Source organism: Merops nubicus, unplaced genomic scaffold (assembly GCF_000691845.1).
Source record: "Merops nubicus isolate BGI_N331 unplaced genomic scaffold, ASM69184v1 scaffold5901, whole genome shotgun sequence".
Classification (NCBI taxonomy): domain Eukaryota; kingdom Metazoa; phylum Chordata; class Aves; order Coraciiformes; family Meropidae; genus Merops; species Merops nubicus.
In genome coordinates, this window is record NW_008588907.1 from 42,532 (window position 1) to 61,035 (window position 18,504).

At 38.8% G+C, this 18,504-nt stretch overlaps 1 protein-coding gene across 1 annotated transcript in view; it reads right to left on the bottom strand.

The window, feature by feature from the left end:
* Nucleotides 1-1,113: 1,113 nt before the first annotated feature.
* The window catches only part of KYNU (kynureninase), a gene marked incomplete at its 5' end in the record, with an annotated part of 41,879 nt that continues 24,488 nt past the window's right edge, over nucleotides 1,114-18,504 (bottom strand). The window contains 4 exons of the mRNA XM_008949399.1: nucleotides 1,114-1,266; nucleotides 2,579-2,809; nucleotides 6,576-6,661; nucleotides 8,171-8,223. Coding sequence (XP_008947647.1) covers nucleotides 1,114-1,266; nucleotides 2,579-2,809; nucleotides 6,576-6,661; nucleotides 8,171-8,223 — 523 coding nt within the window. The remainder of the gene's footprint in view (nucleotides 1,267-2,578; nucleotides 2,810-6,575; nucleotides 6,662-8,170; nucleotides 8,224-18,504) is intronic.

Genomic DNA, 18,504 nt, shown 5'->3' on the forward strand with positions numbered 1-18,504 from the left:
ACTTCTTCCCCCCCCAAACCCTTTCTCAGTGTTGAAGAGGTATACAAATAAGTACTTAAAGTAATTTTCTAAGTGTTTCATACTAAAAATCAGACACATTGAGTATCATCTGAGAGAAAATTTTAGCTCATCCTTGAAAAAGGAAACATGCTGGATACTTCCAGACTTAGGAGCTTAATTGCCATTTGTGCCAAGGTGTTCCTTATGTCTTAAAACAACTCCAGGTAAAGTGTCAGTTAAATAAAAGCAGTTTTTCTTCACTGTTTTTAGCTACTTGGTGCAAATCTCTGCAAAAATTTTGGCCACGTTGTAGCTTAAGGATGAGATATTTTGCTGCTGCTTAAAGAGTTTGGAGTTCATTTTCCCTAATCCAAAATAAGCCTTGCTAAAGCTGCAGTAAGTGCTCATACAGCCCTACATAATGGCTTACATGAATTTAAAATTGTTCTCAGCTTTCTCAAACATATCATCTCCACAATGACTACCTAGAAAGATAAAGAGTAAATGTTTTGTTTTAGCCAACTCTCACACCAAAGAAGATATCTGCAATGTAAATTAATTCTTCAATTAAATCATTAATTAAACCAGAATTTCAAAATGTTGGGCCCTTTGAAAAATTCAGTATGTAGCAGTTAATGGTTTTGAATCAACTAATTGTTCAACTTTTGCTTTTCAAGTATACCATGTACTTTAAATAGAAGTGATAAATTAAAAATGTAAATTGGACTGTATCTTTTAACAGTTGGTGATTTGTCTATTTTCCACTTTTTATTATGCATCATTTTTATAATAAAGAAGGGATTTTTTTTTTATTCCTGTTCTAGTTGATAGCAATTCTTCCATGCTTCTCAAAGCTAATGTAATAAAACTACATAAAATGTTTAAGAAAAGCCCCATTAAAATATACAAAGCATACTAATTCATGAAGTCAAAGTCAAAGCAGAGTGGAAATGTGAGCTTTAATAAAACTATGTCTGTTGTAAATAACTATTCAAGCACAGTCATTTTTTTGCAAATTGCATGGGATATAGCTCAGGCTACTCAAAGCAAAGAATCGCTCAGCAGGATAAATGCATCTTAGTCAGAAATAGATTAAAAGATACAGCTGAGCCATCAATAAGAAGCAGATAGCCCAGTATTGTTTGCTGTTTGTTTTGAAGATGTAATTGCAGATCCCAGGATTTCAATAAATCTGTGCACATCACGGAAGGAATTGTAGAGAGGAACTGGGGCAACGCGAAGAGCGTTTGGTTCTCGCATGTCACACTGGAAAACAGAGAGGGGAATGCTTTAGTAAAATCAGATCACTTCATATTTATCTGTCACCCTTTATTTTTTAATGTCATCCATGTCTTCAAGGAAAAATGACTGGACTGACAAGGAGACACAGGTAAAAACTTTGGGACCCCCAAGAAACTACTGTGATGAGGGTTATTGTGAAGAACATAGCAAGAAGAGTGGTGTGATGCCTAAAAAAGGATGTGAGACTCAGGACGGGCACGACTCTAGCAATGCCTTTGAGGGGCTCCAGACCAGCTATGTACCCCCATAATTAACCTCAGTGCCCATAGCAAGCCATAGTAGAGAAGGCACACAGGTGACAACAAAGCCACCACAGAACACGAACGTGTTTTGTACTACAGGTACAAGTAATGCCACGAGGCTTGCACCATTCTTCTTCCCCTTACTCTGTGAGTTTGAACATTTTGCTAACTAGAAGAGCATCTCATACTTGAAGTGTATTACTGCATCTCAAAGATGAGCCAACAGGGTAAGGCCCTGTGCCCTCTTAAAAGCAGCAGTTCCTGGAATTTCCTGGCAGCACCAAAACAGTAGCACATTTAGCCTAGAAGAGTTGCCCTTTGGGGACACAAGCCACCAGGAGAAATAAAACTCATCTATCATCTATATGACATTACGCCACCAGCTTCACCTCCCAGCACTTTTAAATCACTGAATGTATAGCCCTGAATTTAGCTTTTATTCTTTTTGAGCAGTGCTCACCAGTAACCTTGCCATCACATAGCACTGCTGTTCAGTGGCCTCCTTTTCTAAGTGCTAAAAGATATCTCGAAGGAAATGGCAGCTTTTTAACTCCTCCACCTCGATGTCTGGCAAAGAACAGGGCTTTGGCCATTTGCAGGAGGAAGGGGACAGGTGGAGATGCAAAGCTCCCCTCATCACCAGTCTGTAGTGGGTGAGTTGTGGTGTTGAGGATGGTGAGCACCCCCCAGGTGCTGCTGACTGTCGTTTTCCTTTTTTCAGACCATCAGATCTCTAACACACCAAATAAAGCAGCTCTAACCTCAGTAGTGACTCCTAGGAGTACTCATAGAACAACTGGAAATAAATCAATAGAGAAATGACAACATACAGACTAACAAATGATTCAGAAAATAACTCTACTTCTTTGATTATTCACACAAGTAAAGATGGAGGATACTATGAAAGCAATTTTCATCATCCTCAATCTTTTTTGACCTTGTATGAAACTAGATTTGAATAAAACCAAAATTACCACTTTGTTATGGTACAGATTCACAAAACAGCGTGTAGGATAAAAATTTTATTTACTCACAGCTACTCCTCTCTTCTCCAGCTCTTTAAACACAGATTTGATTGGAAGGGAAAATGATAGTGTAAGTTGGCATCCCCTTTCTTCAATTCGAGATGGTGTGACTATTCTTACAAAGGGTTTCTCTGGATTTGTTTTATCCTCACTGTAGTAATGTTTTATCAGGTATTCCAAGTAACCAGTAAGTAGAATGGATTTCTTTCTTAATGCTTTCATTGTAGTTTGACCAAAAACCTATAGAGATTTAAAATCATTAGAATGATAATACATTGCTATAGAAAATAAAAAGTAAAGATGACTAAAAGGGTAGCAGATTTCTCTCCACATTATCACTGGAATAGAGTAGAAATATCAAATAGACATTAAACATAAATATGGGAGGGTACACAGGATCATGTTATTACTTTAGATAATTGAAACATTTCCATCTATTGCTAAAAAGTTTTACAAGCATCCACATCTGCATAAGTGAACTTGCAAACAAAACCAGTTTGCTAAGAGAACGTTCATTTGCACATCTGAAAAGGATCCATACATTCTCTATACGTGCAACAGGGCTGCACAAAACTCAAAATCACATACAAGGTTTTTCTTGTATGGACCTGAAGCAACAAAATCCATCTGTCGAGACTGAAACATCATGATTGATCTGCAAACTCTTGTATTGAAGAACACAAAATTTATACTAACCTATTAACTTTGATGCTTTAAGTCCTGTACAAGCTCTGGCTCTACCAGCCTGCATGAAGAAAAAATATTCACCTGATTCTCATTTAATAGCTCTATGTTACACGGCTACAAGGGTTGGTGAGCTTTCAGAAACTCAAAACCTCATGGGGGGTGCAAAAATGATTGCTTAAAAATGGCAACGCTATTTTGCCACAGGAACAAGGAAACACAATGTAGCAGAAGAGTTTGTGAGCAGAAGTTGAGGCAGCTCCTGCTTGTGCTCTGGAAACACTCAGTTACATAGAATAAAGGAAACATGACCATAGAAACAGTTTACTCTTGCCTTCCTCAGACTTTCCTTTTTCTTATTCACTTGCAAGTGGCTTCAGAGAAAAATGGTAAGCTACAGACATGCAAGTACTCCATAGTCACTTCAAATCACATTCTGGCACATAAATGCTGTATTGCTGCTCATGGACAATCACACCTCCACTGACTGAAGGTGCAAAACCAGAGGCAAAGTCAAAGCCGTGTATGAAGACTCATCATCTTCACTCTCAAGAAATCACTGCTCCACACTGAATCACAGAATGGTAGGGGTTGGAACAGACCTCTGGAGATCATCCAGTTCAACCCCTCTGCCACTGAAGTAAGGTCACCTAGAATGTGTTGCCCAGTTTCACATCCAGGCAGTGCTTGAATCTCTCCAGAGAAGGGGACTCCACCATCTCTCTGGGCAGCCTGTTCCAGGGCTCTGCCAGCCTCACAAGAAAGAAATTTTTCCTCAGGTTCAGAGGGAACTTCCTGAGTTCCAGTTTGTGCCCGTTGCCATTTGTCCTGTTGCTGGGCACCACTGAAATTAGTCTGGCCCTATCCTCTTGACACTTGCTTTTTATATATTGATAAGCATTGATAAGAGCCCTTCTTAGTCTTCTATTCTCCAGGCTAAACAGACCAAGGCCTCTCAGCCTTTCCCCATAAGAAAGGAAAGTTATAACACTTTTAAGGTTGTAACATTTTTAAGATTCCTTATATCAGAACCTGGAAGAGTGTATAAAGAGGTAACTGAGAAATCCTACTCAAAATACAATAGTCTGTGTTCCAGAAGCACACGGAAATTGCTCTTCTGTAGAATACCCCAAGTATTCCTCCATGATGCTACCACAATTACCAGATGCTGCACAAAACCACAGCCCCTACATGTGTTTTTTGGGAAAGAAAATCTGGCTGCTGCAGGACAGACTTTACAAGGAGACAGTGCAGTCACAGAAAAGAACGTGACAGCAACCAGAGCCATCAGCAGCCAGTACTTGCACGGGTCAACATGAATCTAGAGGTGCTTCCCTCACCAGGCAGGCAGGCAGAGGATGCACATGACTATTCAGCACGTTACTGGAGGTAAAATGGAGAGCTGCTTCCCATCCCTCCGGGCTTCACAGCAGTGTGAGGGATGGATCTCCTTAGGCAGCATGCAAAAATCTGTTTGCCCAGGCTTTGTGCAAGGAATACTTGGCCTCCTGGGTGAAATTTTTGGAAAAAGATCTTTTAAATGTGGCTGTAGAGCGCTCCCCTTTTTTCCATAAAAGGGAGCAGCTCCTGCCATAACAGTCACTTGAAGCATTATTGAGGAATAACATCCATTAACACTTGCCGCTTTCATGGTTTCCATTGGAAACACTGCCTTCTGCTTAATGGGTCCCAGCGAAGGTGGCCTGCAATTTCACCAGCCAGCTCTTGCCAGACATGAAAACTATTTTGTTTCCCACTGTATTAGAGCAATTAGCACTGGGAAATCCTGGTTGTGCCAAAAGGTAATGCGGGCTGGGGAAGGGGAGGCGATGGAAACTGCTCAGCCCTCATTGTTGGAGGCTCCCTGCAGTGGGCTAAATGACATCAACCCACACAAACTGGAGCACTGACAATTTGGGTCATAGCAGAATAGCTTTCAGTTTATCTCGAAGGTCACATAAAGTTTAAAAAAATATATTGGATGTTTAAGGGCTAACAAAATAAATTGTCAGGCAGAACAAGAAGCATTGCTTTGCCCTTTGCAGTCCTTCAGCGTGGCACGTAAGCTGAAAAGAGCACAACTGGCAAATTTCTGACATTGTTTGCTTAAGATATTGTTTTTTCACTAAATAAAGAGGGACTTGCAGTGTATGGACATTGCTCTTTGTTCCAGCATCAGCTTTACCATGACACAAACATTAATGGAATGCTAGCAGATATAAAATTCTCCCATTTACACTGGTGGCAAAAGCTTGCTAATGAAGGCTGGCTTGTAAAGCAGCTAAGGAAAAATTTTAACATCGTAGCATACACATCATTTAGCAGGGAAATCTGTGGAAAACCACCCTTTTCAGCCACACAGACCCAGAGTCCTGCATTTCAGGGGTAAGCCATCTGTAAGAGAAGTGCTGCTATATCTTGATATGAAATGATACCTATCAAGCATGACTAAAAGTGTTTGGAGAAGAGCTGCATGCCTTCAGATGAGGCTGAATTATGCTCTCCAAAGCAGAACAGAGGACTTTCAGCACATGGATCACCCCTTCCTAGCCAAGAAGGGATTAGCTGTGTATGGCAGCAGTGCCCTTTCCACAGCCATGTATACATGTAGGTCAGAGATGGGGCTCTGCTCCTCTAGCCACTAGAAAACTGATGAATAAATGAAAAAAAAACAAAAAACAAAACAACAAAAAAACAACAACAAACCACCAGTTTGGAGCTATACCACACTAACCCCTTTTTAAGGAAGTATTCACAGACAGCTTGTATCTTTTCTGTTTGTAGGCAAAGGGACTACAGCAGAAGACAGTTCCCTGAGCCACTGGTTGAATTTAGGCTCCTGGAACCCCAGTGGCCACATCCATTTTCATATGGATTTCATGGGAAACACATGTAGAAGCAACTCTGGATGCAAATTTACATAGTTACATGATTTCTTTGTAGGAAGACTTTGAACAGCATCCTTCACATGAGTTGCACTGAGGCAAGCTCTGAATATCTCTATAGGAAGAGTTATTATTTGTAGGGAGTCCCTAAAAGCCAGGACAAACACAGTGCCAACAGTCAGGCTTAGAGGTGCAAACCTCACCTATATTGGTTCCAACAGTGAGGGTTGTGGGCATAGTGAAGAGCTGAGTGAAGTTATTAATGTTTTTGGTCACTCACAGTTATGAGGTTGTTTTATTTGTTTTTCCATTCCCCCCTCCCTTCACTTTTTAGCTCTTCTGCAAACTTTAGAAAGAGGAACAGCAATAATCCATAGAATATTCATTGAACATTTTTATACTCTTAAATTCAGGCTCAAAGTAAAGCAATTACTTACCTCTAAACTAGCTTGCAGAGCACAGACCAGTAAAATTGGAGGATTCGATAACCGAAATCCATTAATTCCCTCACTTAGTTGTAACTCTGGAAAATGAATAACTTATATTAGTGTTTTTGATTTCTTCCTTTTAACGGATTGGGCCTTATCTTGAAGTCCATCCTCACGCAATAAAATATTTCACTAATGTGGCCTGTAGGAACTGATCATTAAAAGGAAACAGTAATCTGTTCACAGCTAACACTTTCAACTTCGAGAGAAGCCCAATTTTACCCAGTGGCAGACCTCATTAGCAGCTTCATGGGAACTAGAGAATTAATTTGTTTAAATGGGGTGTGTGAAACCCACCTTCACACTCGAATCTCTTTTAATACTGGCACAAACCAGAGAGAATTCCAAGTCAGCAGCAGCACACGTGTGCAGAGCCGCCGAGCACGAGCAGGGAATCATGTTCCTTAACTTTATTAAACTGACGAGACACAGGGGAGGCTACATATGCAGCTAAGTGCAGCTTCAGGCCACAGAGAGAAGTTGCATAGACGTTAGGCTGTGAAATTTCACAAAAATCTGTTTAATAAATCTATAAAGCTTCACTGTAAGTTCTGTGTCACCATTCATATTTCATGCTCCAGCACCAGAGCAAGAGGATGCTGCGGAGGAAATTCTTTTCATGCACAGCAGACTGGCTAATTCTATAATGATTGCTTGCCCAACTTCTCCCCTATAAACTGCCCATGGAAATGAATAAACAATGTTTTTCTTCTTCTAACAGTATTTCAAGGCAATTTGTGTCTCCTGCTGGCTTTCTATAGTGCCACTCTCTTACATTTGGTCAGAAAACAAAGAGCAGACTGAGGCTATTAAAGAGGTGTTCTCCAGCCAAAGTCACATCAATAGGCACTGCCACACAAAATTAAAAATATATTGAAAAGAAAACAACCAATCAAACCAAAAAGCTTCTCTCTCCTCCTGATCCCTCAGGATATTCTCTCTGCCGTACTTTAAAATGAAGCTGAACAGTCTAGCTGTCAGGTTTGGAAAGAAGTCCTCATTTTGTATTGGGACAATAAATACTTAGCTATTTCAGAGCAGGTTTGGTTTTGTCTTATAACCTATCCTTTGCTAGCGCAAGGAATTTGGAGGTGCTGGGGTATTAGTGGCATTTTATGACTTATGTCAGATTACCTTACCTTTCATTATGTTATTTCTCATTAATTCCAGTGAAACTAATCCTAAAGTATGGTATTAACCAAGTGAATGATAGTAGAGCCTTGCTCCTCAGAGACTTTTTGAGTTTAATTCACTGAGATACTTTGAAATTTTCATCCATATTCTATATCTGCATTTTGAAGGTATTTCAGCAAAATGTCTGGAAGCAGACAGCCAGACCCATATGCCCAGAGACAAAATTTATTCCCACATTTATTTTGTTAACTCCATTGCATTACATATTTCAGATGAGTTGAGTTTAATACCTTTAACGTAAGTGAAGAAATGTAAAGTTCTATCCTTTCTCCTCAAACTACTATAAAAGTGAGGCTGGTTATATATAGATGCATCAAATAAGGTAAAAGTGAAAGTGTACAAGTACATACTGTTCTCCATGAGGAATCTTGTTTTGAATTCATGGCCCCACCAGCCAATTAACCTAAAGGTTTTGTAAAGAAAGTAAGTTAGTATCAATCTTAGTATAAAATCTTTTAACTCAGATTTCAGAGTTAAGAAATAGATAATATTAAGAAATACATACGTTTCTAATAATACATCTAACAATGACATAAAAATGCAATAAATTCTATAAATAGCTAACACTAAAACCTTAATACTACTATTTGGGAATTCCTCTAACTACTAATCATAAAATGTACCACATCTTTCAATTAACTATTGATTTCTAACAATAACCATTTTGTCCGAGTTCCTTTCACAAAATGAAAAATAGAATGGAAATTTTTCCACTGTTTTGTCCGAAGGCATTAAATTCAACATCCACCCACCCCAACCTTCAGCCTAGGACCTCAGAAGGATTGTGTATACAGACATTTGCTTTTCCTTACTGAGGCAGCAATGTGAATTCCAAGTAAACTTCTTCTGAGCTGAAATTACTATTCAAAAAAAATTCTTTAAAATAAAAAAAAATAGTTCAATCCAAAAATGCCTTTTTTAAGATGATCTCCAGAAAAGTAAAAATAATTACAGATAATTTATGCAAGCTTATGCATTAAGATGACACGGCATTATTAACTCATATTTGCTGAAAAATCTGCTCAAGGACATAGCTAAAAAGTTTTCCAAGGCAGCTGGATGCAATGGGTCACCTAGTGCCCAAGGCACTGCAGATAAAGTCAATACCACAAAATCAAGGATTCTCTCCCAATCTCCTGTGGGGTTTTTTTACTTCTTGACTCAGTTAATATCAGTGACTACTAATGACAGTATTGTTGGATATCTCCCATGGATCAGTATTGTTATAATATTAGGTGGTCACCACCACAGGCTCCTTCCTGACCTTCTAAGGTCTCCAGGACTGGAGATATTGGACACCGTTTCTTCCAAGGCTTTGCTCAGTTTTTCCTACGCCAGGTAGCAGAGCTGTTAGAAGTGAAGCCTGGAAAGTGTTCAAAATTTGTAATAATAAAACAGTTTTAAAAATCTATAAACCTAACTCATGGTAGATCAACCTTTCCTGGAAGTAAGCTGGCAAAAAGAAAGGCGTTGCTCCTCTCTAGAGCAAGAGCACTTCTTTGATAGTATGTTTAAAAGAGCCTAGCTCTGCAGAATTAAGACCACATTTGAGTTCAAAACTTGTGATTTGAATACTGCACTGTGTAAAATAACTCCCTGTTTCTGTAGAACAACATAGGTTTTATGTTTACTTCTGCAAAAGGCTCTGAGCTGCATCCACACAGAGTACACAGAAAAAAGCATGCTTTTTCTTTATTGCTGCATGATGTTTTTATTGTTCTAAGACCCATGAAAATCAATAGTGCAATATACAGGCATTTCAAATGAGATATTACATTGCCAAAATGAATATACCCCAAATAAAGTATAATGCAGCTTCTGCCCAAGCGACTCGGTTACTGGTGCTTTGAATCATAAAAGATATTCCAGCTATTTAATATGAACTTTATAACAAGTATAGAACATTTTATTACAAACCCTGAATATTTTATGTTACTACAACATACTACTAATGTCAATGACACACATTTAATGAATTCCAAAAGTTTTAGACAAAAAATCCATGAGAAATATATAACATTTATACTATTACTCCAGACCAAGGAGAAAACAATATTACGTTCTATTTGGATCACATCCTAAAGTCAAAGATAAAATAAGCATCAACCAAAATATTACCCATAGAGAGCTTGATGAAAAGCACTCTGGTTGCATTTTGAATGCTCAAAACTTGCTAGCTCTGAAGCTGGCTTAAAACCAGTTCTCTGCTGCAGCACCACATTTGCAACTTGGAAACTGAAATTTCAGAACTTTTCCAAAATGACAGAATGAAGGGTTTTTTTTAAAGACAGTTTTTAGCTGTCTTGCCCTTTCCTACCATAACTTTGACAATTTGCTTTTTCGATTTTTTAGTTCTTTTTTTCTTTTTGGCTGTTCTAGAACATCAGAGGTGTCACTACAGGATGTGCACTTTGAGGCAGCTCTGGTCCTACACTCTCATTGATCTAATGGTCCATATGGATGTCACGTTATTTGACATTTGAGTTGACAGGCTTCAAAGTGTGGAAATTAACAAAATCTTTACAAATTAGCAATTTGCTGTTTACAATTTTCTGTGAAAATTTTGAAATGAAGGTTGCCACTGCTATGCCAAATTTCAACCTGTTATGATGGGAAATAGCTAAGGTGTTAAACCCCAGACATAAGGCATTATAAAAGCTAGCTAAAAATAATAGGCAATAAAACTGTGCATTAAGATACTGCAGTAAAAATCCTTATTAAAAAGATGTTACTCTGCATGCAAAATGAGGATTTTAAAGTGCAGCCACCATTTTGAATATTCCTACTTCAAAAACAAGGGCACCAAGTTCTAAATTGATTTTTGAATTCCAAACCGTAGTCTGCACAAAATACATGATGTGGAAAGCTCAGAAAATACTTATGTGATGGACTTCTGTTCAAAAAAAACCCTTAAACTTGTTAGTAACGGGACTCTGGAGTTACAGCCTTTCCATTGCAGATAAAACCCATTTTGTGCAGTGTGCTAAAAATCAGTGTCTAGGGAGAAGAGGGGCTAATTTTGCATATGGTCCACTATAAACCTTCAAGAACAATGTTTTACCAGTCACTGCCTTTTACATGCAGATGTATCCAAACTGAACACTTGTTTTAACACAACACTGATGAAAATGTTTATCCCAGTGATGACCAGCTTGTGGTGTGTGCCTCGATGGCAGTCCCAGGTACTCACAGCCTCCCAGGGCTGCTCAGCAGAAGGTGCTCCTGGAACACTTCTACAATTAACACCTCACCATCCAGCAGCAAAAGCAGACATCATGCCAAAAAGGAGAGTAAACTAGTGTCATATCAGCTCTACCTTTTCCTGTGAGGTGTGCATGTTGTTATAAAGCCACTTCTATAAGAAAATAACTTTTAAAATAGATAACACCACATTCTATTTCATGCATCAAATAAAACCCATGACTTCATGGTTTAATAACGTTGAGTCTTTCCCAGGGAATTCTGCAGCTTTCCAGTCTATGCACAGAACTAGTTTTTAAGTGTGCCACACAAAATTTAAAGCAAAATATCAGTAGCTCAGTTTCAGGAAACAAGTAGGCATATAATGAAAGATTGCTGAAAAGTTTTCAAACTCTTTATTTTTACCCCAGAATGTTCTCTTATTTTAAAAATCAATGAACAAAAGATTTGCTGGGTTGGAAAATGACTCCAGAAAGGAATAATATCTTCTCACTTAGTTGTACCCTCTTTAAGCACAGTTACACCAGGCAACAAGCCCTTCAATAAGTATTTAACTCATTTTCCTCCTTCATATCTGTCTGCGTTAGACTGAAGCATTTTTTTTGTTCATAACTCGAGTCATCTCATTTTTAGCTGTAATAATGATGTAAGAGTACAGGATATAATGATCATGATGTATGTGCAGTGTAAACATCAAAGAAGATCCAGTTAAAGAACACAGAAAAAATAAAATAAAAAAAATCCCTTGACCTATGCTTTGAAGTTACAGATGATCATGCTACTCATTTATAAATTACAGCCTAAAGCAACACAGGTCTTGTTTCCATTCTTAGAAAGAAGGGAAAAAAAAAAAAAGGAAAAAAAAAACCTCTTCAGCATTGACAGAGAAAACAGGGAAATACCATTAATGTGGCCCATCTTTTACAACCCAGGTCAATGTGCAGGAAGCATCCTGTCATTATATTGCTTAAGAAGTCATTTCGTGGCTGAGAGAAAGCAGGCTGAAAAGCTACAACAGGAACACAATGTGAAATTAGTAATACTTAGAGAATTAATTACACTTGCCAGCTCCACTGGGCATGGAGCAGTTTGTCTTCTCCCTGTTCTCAGGTTACAGTGCTATATAGAAATTTCATATCCATAGGATATATCTGTATTAGGAGTATATACCAGCAGGCTATGATTGTGAAATTATGGATTAAACTAAATCATAAATAGGCAGGTTTGGGGCAGACTGTGTCCACAAAGTAGCTGTTGGAGCTGTTGGGTGGCAGCTAAGCTCTTCATTCTCACATCACTTTATTTTTGGAGAAAATTCCAGGCCCTGGTAACGATTTGTTTGAGTTTTCATGCTACAGTTCTAGCTATGAGTAAGAATCAGCTCTGAGGAGTTAATGAAATGTCTCCCTGCTGCCAAAGTTTATTACACAGAAGTAAGGCAGATATCAGGCTATGTCTGCAAAGGCAGCATCATGCAGGGAAAGGAATGAAAGGGCCAACAATAATCATTAAGCTCAGTTTCTTGCAGTTCTGTATGTCCATGACAACTGGCTGGTTGAAGAGCACATCCATTCCCTGAGCTTATGTCTCATGACACCCTTAAGACCCTCAGCAGACAACCTCTATTCTCTAAACTCATGTCACACTTGCACTGTGGTTAACTCCATCTCCAGCATCACACTCTTACCAGGAAAAGTGTTAAATAAAGAACCTATCAGATCTTAGGAATTAGACTACAAAAGAATATAAGAAGCCCAGAGGCTGGAGCCAGCCTGAAGCTATGAACCAGCTACACTTAACCCTGCTTGATCATCATCCTGCTGCCCAGGAGAATGTGGTTATACCACACCACTGGTGTCACATCTGAAGTCCAGCTCTGCCCAGGTTTCATGTTTTAAAAGGCATGCTACTGTACTCAGACAAAGACTGACCCCAGAAGCCAAACTCATGCAAAGAGTTCTATCACCCCCTCAAAGACCCCTTACTCTCACCTGGATTTCCCAACAGCTCTCCACAAACTCCAAGCACAAACCTGATCTCCAGGATAAACAGCTGGTGCATGGTCTTTGCATTCTACTCTGTCTTGATTTGATTGGTTTTCCAATAACAATTTTTTATATGCATTAATTTCATTTTTATTGCATTAATTTTATCGCAAGCACATGAGTGTGATTATGTTTCTTTGGATTCAAAGCCAAAATTCAAAAGAAATAGCAAGAGTGCTTCCCTGTCCCCCTGCCCAAGAAAAGAGAAAAAACTGCTCATTTCTTTACATAGCATATTTTTGGCTCACTGATGAGGGTTTGAGAAGGAGTATGAATTTTCTTTGCTGTCACAGACTTGTCTGATCATGGATGAGTCATTTAGTCTTTCCATGCCTCAAGCCCTCATCTCTAGAAATGCTGCACACTACTGGCCTAAGTCTCTCGTGAGTGGGGAAGATACGTTTGTTAAAATATTTTCACATACTTTGTAATGAGGACCTTGTAAGAATCAAGAAAAAGATTTCCTTAGAGTATCTTAAACTGGAATTTTTGAAACTGAGACAGAGAATGAAGATTTAGAGGTAACAGATGATGCCACTGGTTTTTTTTTCCCTTCCTCTCAACCTTTCCTCAAATTATCCTTTCACCCTCAAAAGTTCTTTCCAGTGTCAGGCTTCTGTTGAGTTGGGAATTTAATACTTTTCTTGATCTGTGTCACTTAGCTGGCACTTCCATCAAGAAAACCAAAATCAAAATCAATATTTCTATTGCTAAATTCCCCACAGTGTTTTACAACCACGCTGAAATAAAACTGAAGCCCAAGTGGATGGACAATATAATTCCACTTGCAACTCCATCCTCTCCATACTGGGCACCACAGCAAGGTGCTGCCCTGACCCAGGGCTCCCAGGCTGACAGCTCACTGAAAGGGAGAAAAAAATTCAAATCCTATTTGGTGTGTCGATGATGTGTCCGTTTAATCAAAACAAAGAATAATTGAGAAGTGAGTCCCAGTTTCATCACTGAAATGCAGAATTCAAGAATTTTAAATGTCCTGTACAGGTGAAATTCTTGATATGCTGTGAAGCTGTCAGTTATAGAGTGAATTTCATAGTGTGTGTGGGGGTGTATATATATATATATATATAAAATGGACAAGGTTTTGCGTAGGGATTAAGGGAGTTAGCAGGTAGTCCCTGCTAGACTTCAGTGATATTTTGAAACCTAACTCTCACTGTCTCCTTCAAAACACCTTGTCAAGATTGCCAGAAGCTACATTTAAAGCCTTTTTTCCACCCCTCCCTTATATCTATGTAGAAATCCTTTATTCCAAATGGTAAGACCATATTTCTTTCATTATTCTCTTCCATGCAATGCCTGTTGTTAATTTTAAGTAGGATCAGTTGTTAGAATTTGAAAGGCTTTTGAAGCCCAGGTAATTATTAGCTTCAGACTTCTGTAGTTTTGGACTTGCACATAACTCTGATGCTTTCCTTACCCTTTTCAACTCGTTACAAGTGTTTCCTAATTATTAAGCATATGTGACTTGTGAGCAATGCCATACATTATTAATGGACTAGCCTCTTAGAACTCCTTATGAAAAGTTGTTACTGTGAAAGTAGTAACTTTTCATATTTAATATCAATGAGGCTTTACTTCATGAAAAGACCAAAGTAATGTGATTGTATTAGAGGCTAATAGCATGACATTTTTCTTCTGTTAAGTAGCTTGCATTTTCAGTACCATCTAAAGGGGGACAGTTTTTCTTCTCTATTTTGAGGCTTTTCTTGGTTAAAAAAAAAAGTTAAATTCACTTTCTGCCTAGCAGCAAGTTTTAATAGCAAAGACCAAAATCCTGAAAAACAGTTTCATAATCTAAGCAATGACACTTAACTATGCAACCACAATGGGTGAAATGAAGAAATCTCTATATTGGAGTAATCATCCTTTTCCCAAGAGTAGCTGGGCAGCTTTCAGCTCCCTGAGCATCACTGTTCTCCGAGGTGAGGAATTTAGTGCAACTATTGCCACAATTAGAGAGACTTTTGGGTGAAAAACCAGGGCTGTTTGGTTAAATCAAGTGCAAGGTGGTTTACAGCTGATAGATATTTGAAGATCGAGGGTACAACATGCTCTTCTTGAATTGATTTTTTCCTTGTTAGTCTTTTAGACTCAACACAAGTGGGAATACACCAATTTCAACATGTCCTTCCATATTACCCCTCCAGGTCAAAACAAAAAGAAGATTGAGCTCACTTCTGTAGCAGGAAACAAGTTGCTGTGACCAGGACATGAGAAAGAGAGATGGCTGCAATGCTACCAATCCAATCAGGGCCCCTTGGAGCCACGCAGAGCTCTCCGCCAAACCTCTAAGGCACTTGCAATGAGGGATGATGATTTAATTCCCCATCATCGGGCAAAAAGAAAGGTATGATTGAGCAGCAGACAAAATTGGAGCCTAAATTAAATCCCAGGAAAAGATCTCACGAAAAACAACCCCTCTAAGGCTAATGAAGTTGAATTAGAAACTGTTAAATCAGCTTACAAACAACTATTATCACAAAGTGCTCATATATCACTTCCAGTAGCCAAATATCAGATATATGAAAAGGAGGAATATAGCCAACAGTATGTTAGCACATTTAGAAAGAGGAAATCGAATGTTCTGCCTAACACCAGAAATTAAAAATCAAGCAGGGAGCCAATTTACTTACAGAGATATTAATAAAGTTCTCAGTGATTTTTATAAAGTATCAGATAGTACCCAATTATATTATGGTGATAAAAACCCCATATTACATTCTTTAAGAATTCAGCAATTTTTTTTTCTAGGCTGTTTCAAATAGATTAAATTAATCAAGAAGCAAAAGCAACAATCTCTCCAAGAGCTACTTTTAAATGTGAAATCTGACTTAAAGGAGACTTGGACAGTTTTGATTACTGTCATATGTTTACTGAACTATACAGTCTCCTCAATCCCTTGAATGAATCTTTGAGGGGATGATATCTAGATAGATTTCTAAATAATACATGTATCTAACTGAGCTCCAATATAAAAATGTTAAGATCTGGGAAGCTGTCCTTCCTCAGGTCTTTGTTGTTTTTGAATACAGTAGTCACAATATTAATGCAAGACCTTTATCATACTAGAATCCTTATTAGATTAAATGTGAGGGTTATCACCTCTGCTCTTTGCCAGAAACAAGAAGCAGTCCACATTAGATGAGATTTTTCTCTTTTTTTTATGTCAGTGGCTGGAACTAATTGTGTTCAAAGCCTTCAGTGTCAGCAGAGTTGCCACAGAACCCAGTAGCTGTGTTACAACACATTTACCAACACAAAGTGATACTCGAGGAGAAAAGAACTCAGAGGGAGACTATTGATCTGACGTCTAAGACATGAAATGATTTAAGGGAGAACAGAAATGAGCATATTTCATAGATATTTTAAACAGTTCCTCTTCAAAAAGTTGAAATTTCATCCATCACTAGAGAACGTGACAGAAATGGGACTTACAGACCTTTCTTTACAGGGCTGTAGTTGTCCTATTTATCAGTAGCACATAAACTACCACTAGTTTTGGTCCTAAAATATGTTTGACATGAGGTCTAACACTGGTTTCAGGAGTCCCCAGGCTCTTCTCACCCCAGAAGCATGGAGGAGCCATCAGATAAGGACACTTGTATGGGCTTACTCTCATGTCACAAAATGTCTGCAACACTGACCAAATCTCTCTGTACTTGCTTACAACATGTTCCTAGAAAGTCAAGCCAGAAAAATGTCAGTGAAAGCAGAAGGATGCTGAGAAACTAGATTAAGTTAGGAAATTACTAGATTTTTGCTCAATAAACTGTACACAGCCAGATAAATAAATCATTCTTCACTTTAAGGAGCTATTTTGTGCCATGGGACAGAAAGAACCTACAAGTTTATCAAACCAGTTACTCTGGTATGATTAGGGCCCTGATTTGATCCCATGAGAAACTTGAAGGGAGGGAAGAAGGGTAGAATACAGTGTCCCCTCCCAGCATCACACTAGATATTGCTCCTCAGACTCAGATTTGAGTGAGCTGCCCTACAGTTTCCACACAGTAGAAGGCAGCAAGAGGCAGCTGCCAGCAAGCACTGCCAATGACTCCCGTGACAAAAGAGGAGTAGTGACCGATAGTGAGAATTTGCTGTCAGCATGAAACAGCTGTGAAAATGGGTATCAGAAATGGTGATAGAAAGGATGGCTTAAAGCAAGTAGGCAAGAAGAAACAATACATGTCATGAAGGTGTCTAAGCTGCTTCTGATTCAAAGGTTTGTGGAGATGGGCAAGAAGTAAAAGACAGCAGGCTGTGGACTTGCTTTGCTGCAAGGAAGGACCTGGCATGAGGGCAGAAGAAATGATCTAGCTTGCCCACAGCAATGGGGGCGAGATAAAATTGGTTTGAGTATGGGAGTCTAAGGAAAAAGAAAAATATGAAGGTGTACGCCCTGGTGAGACTATCTTCTGGTTGAGCACTGGAGAGGTTAAAGTTCAGCCAGGAGGAAGAGGAGGCATAAGGACCAGAAACCCCATGAACAAGAATAAACAAGTAAGCACACTTGGTATACCAAGCAGAAAAGAAAACCCCGACTCTATCCCCCTGGTGCACACACAGAAAACCAATTCTGCAAGAAATAAAGAGGCTGAATTATTTCCTGAACCTGGACAGCGACCTTCCAATTACCTTTAAAAATGCTTATGGCTTGAACCAGGTGCTGGCTGTGACAGGAATCACAGCCAGGACAGGGACACGAATAGCTCTGGGAGGCACACAACGCAGGAGACCCCATCTGAACTGGTAACTGACAATTATAGGAATATACTCCAGGGGACAGAAATGGGGGGGAAAAAAGGTAAAAAGTATTAATGGCACAAAAGCATAATGGCTATTGCTGGTACTTTCAGCTTAGAGCAATTTTGAGGCATACCATGATCTCAAAGCACATTCAGGAAGAAAAAATTAAAAATAATTCCCCACTGTGGGTTAATGAACTAATATGAAAGCGTGAGCAAATCTCATTTTTAAAGGACACGTGTAGACTATGCATTTAATTGAGAATCTTATAGGAGGAAAGCTTCACAGAAAATACCAAAAGTGGGAATCTGAAATAGAAGAAGTGAAAAATGACCAAATACTGAAAGTGAGTCAACATCTAGTAGGAAATCCCAAATGCAAAATTGCATTAGTTCCAGCACATTTCTGCACAGAGGTAAGCGAGCTCTTAGTGGCAATGGCAGAAGATTTACTTGATTTTTTTATCAAAGACAAACTTTTTCCTCCCTAAAAGAAGAAGGTTTTGTGAGCTGGATACAGAAGCACAGATTAAGAGATAAGCGTAAGAGGGAAGTTAACATCTCTCTTCATGACTTATTAAAAAGGCAAGCAAAGAATGTTTTCTTTCCATTTTTGTTAGGGGTGTGTGACACCAGCTTGAGTGTTACATCTCTGGAAGTTCATTCAGCAGG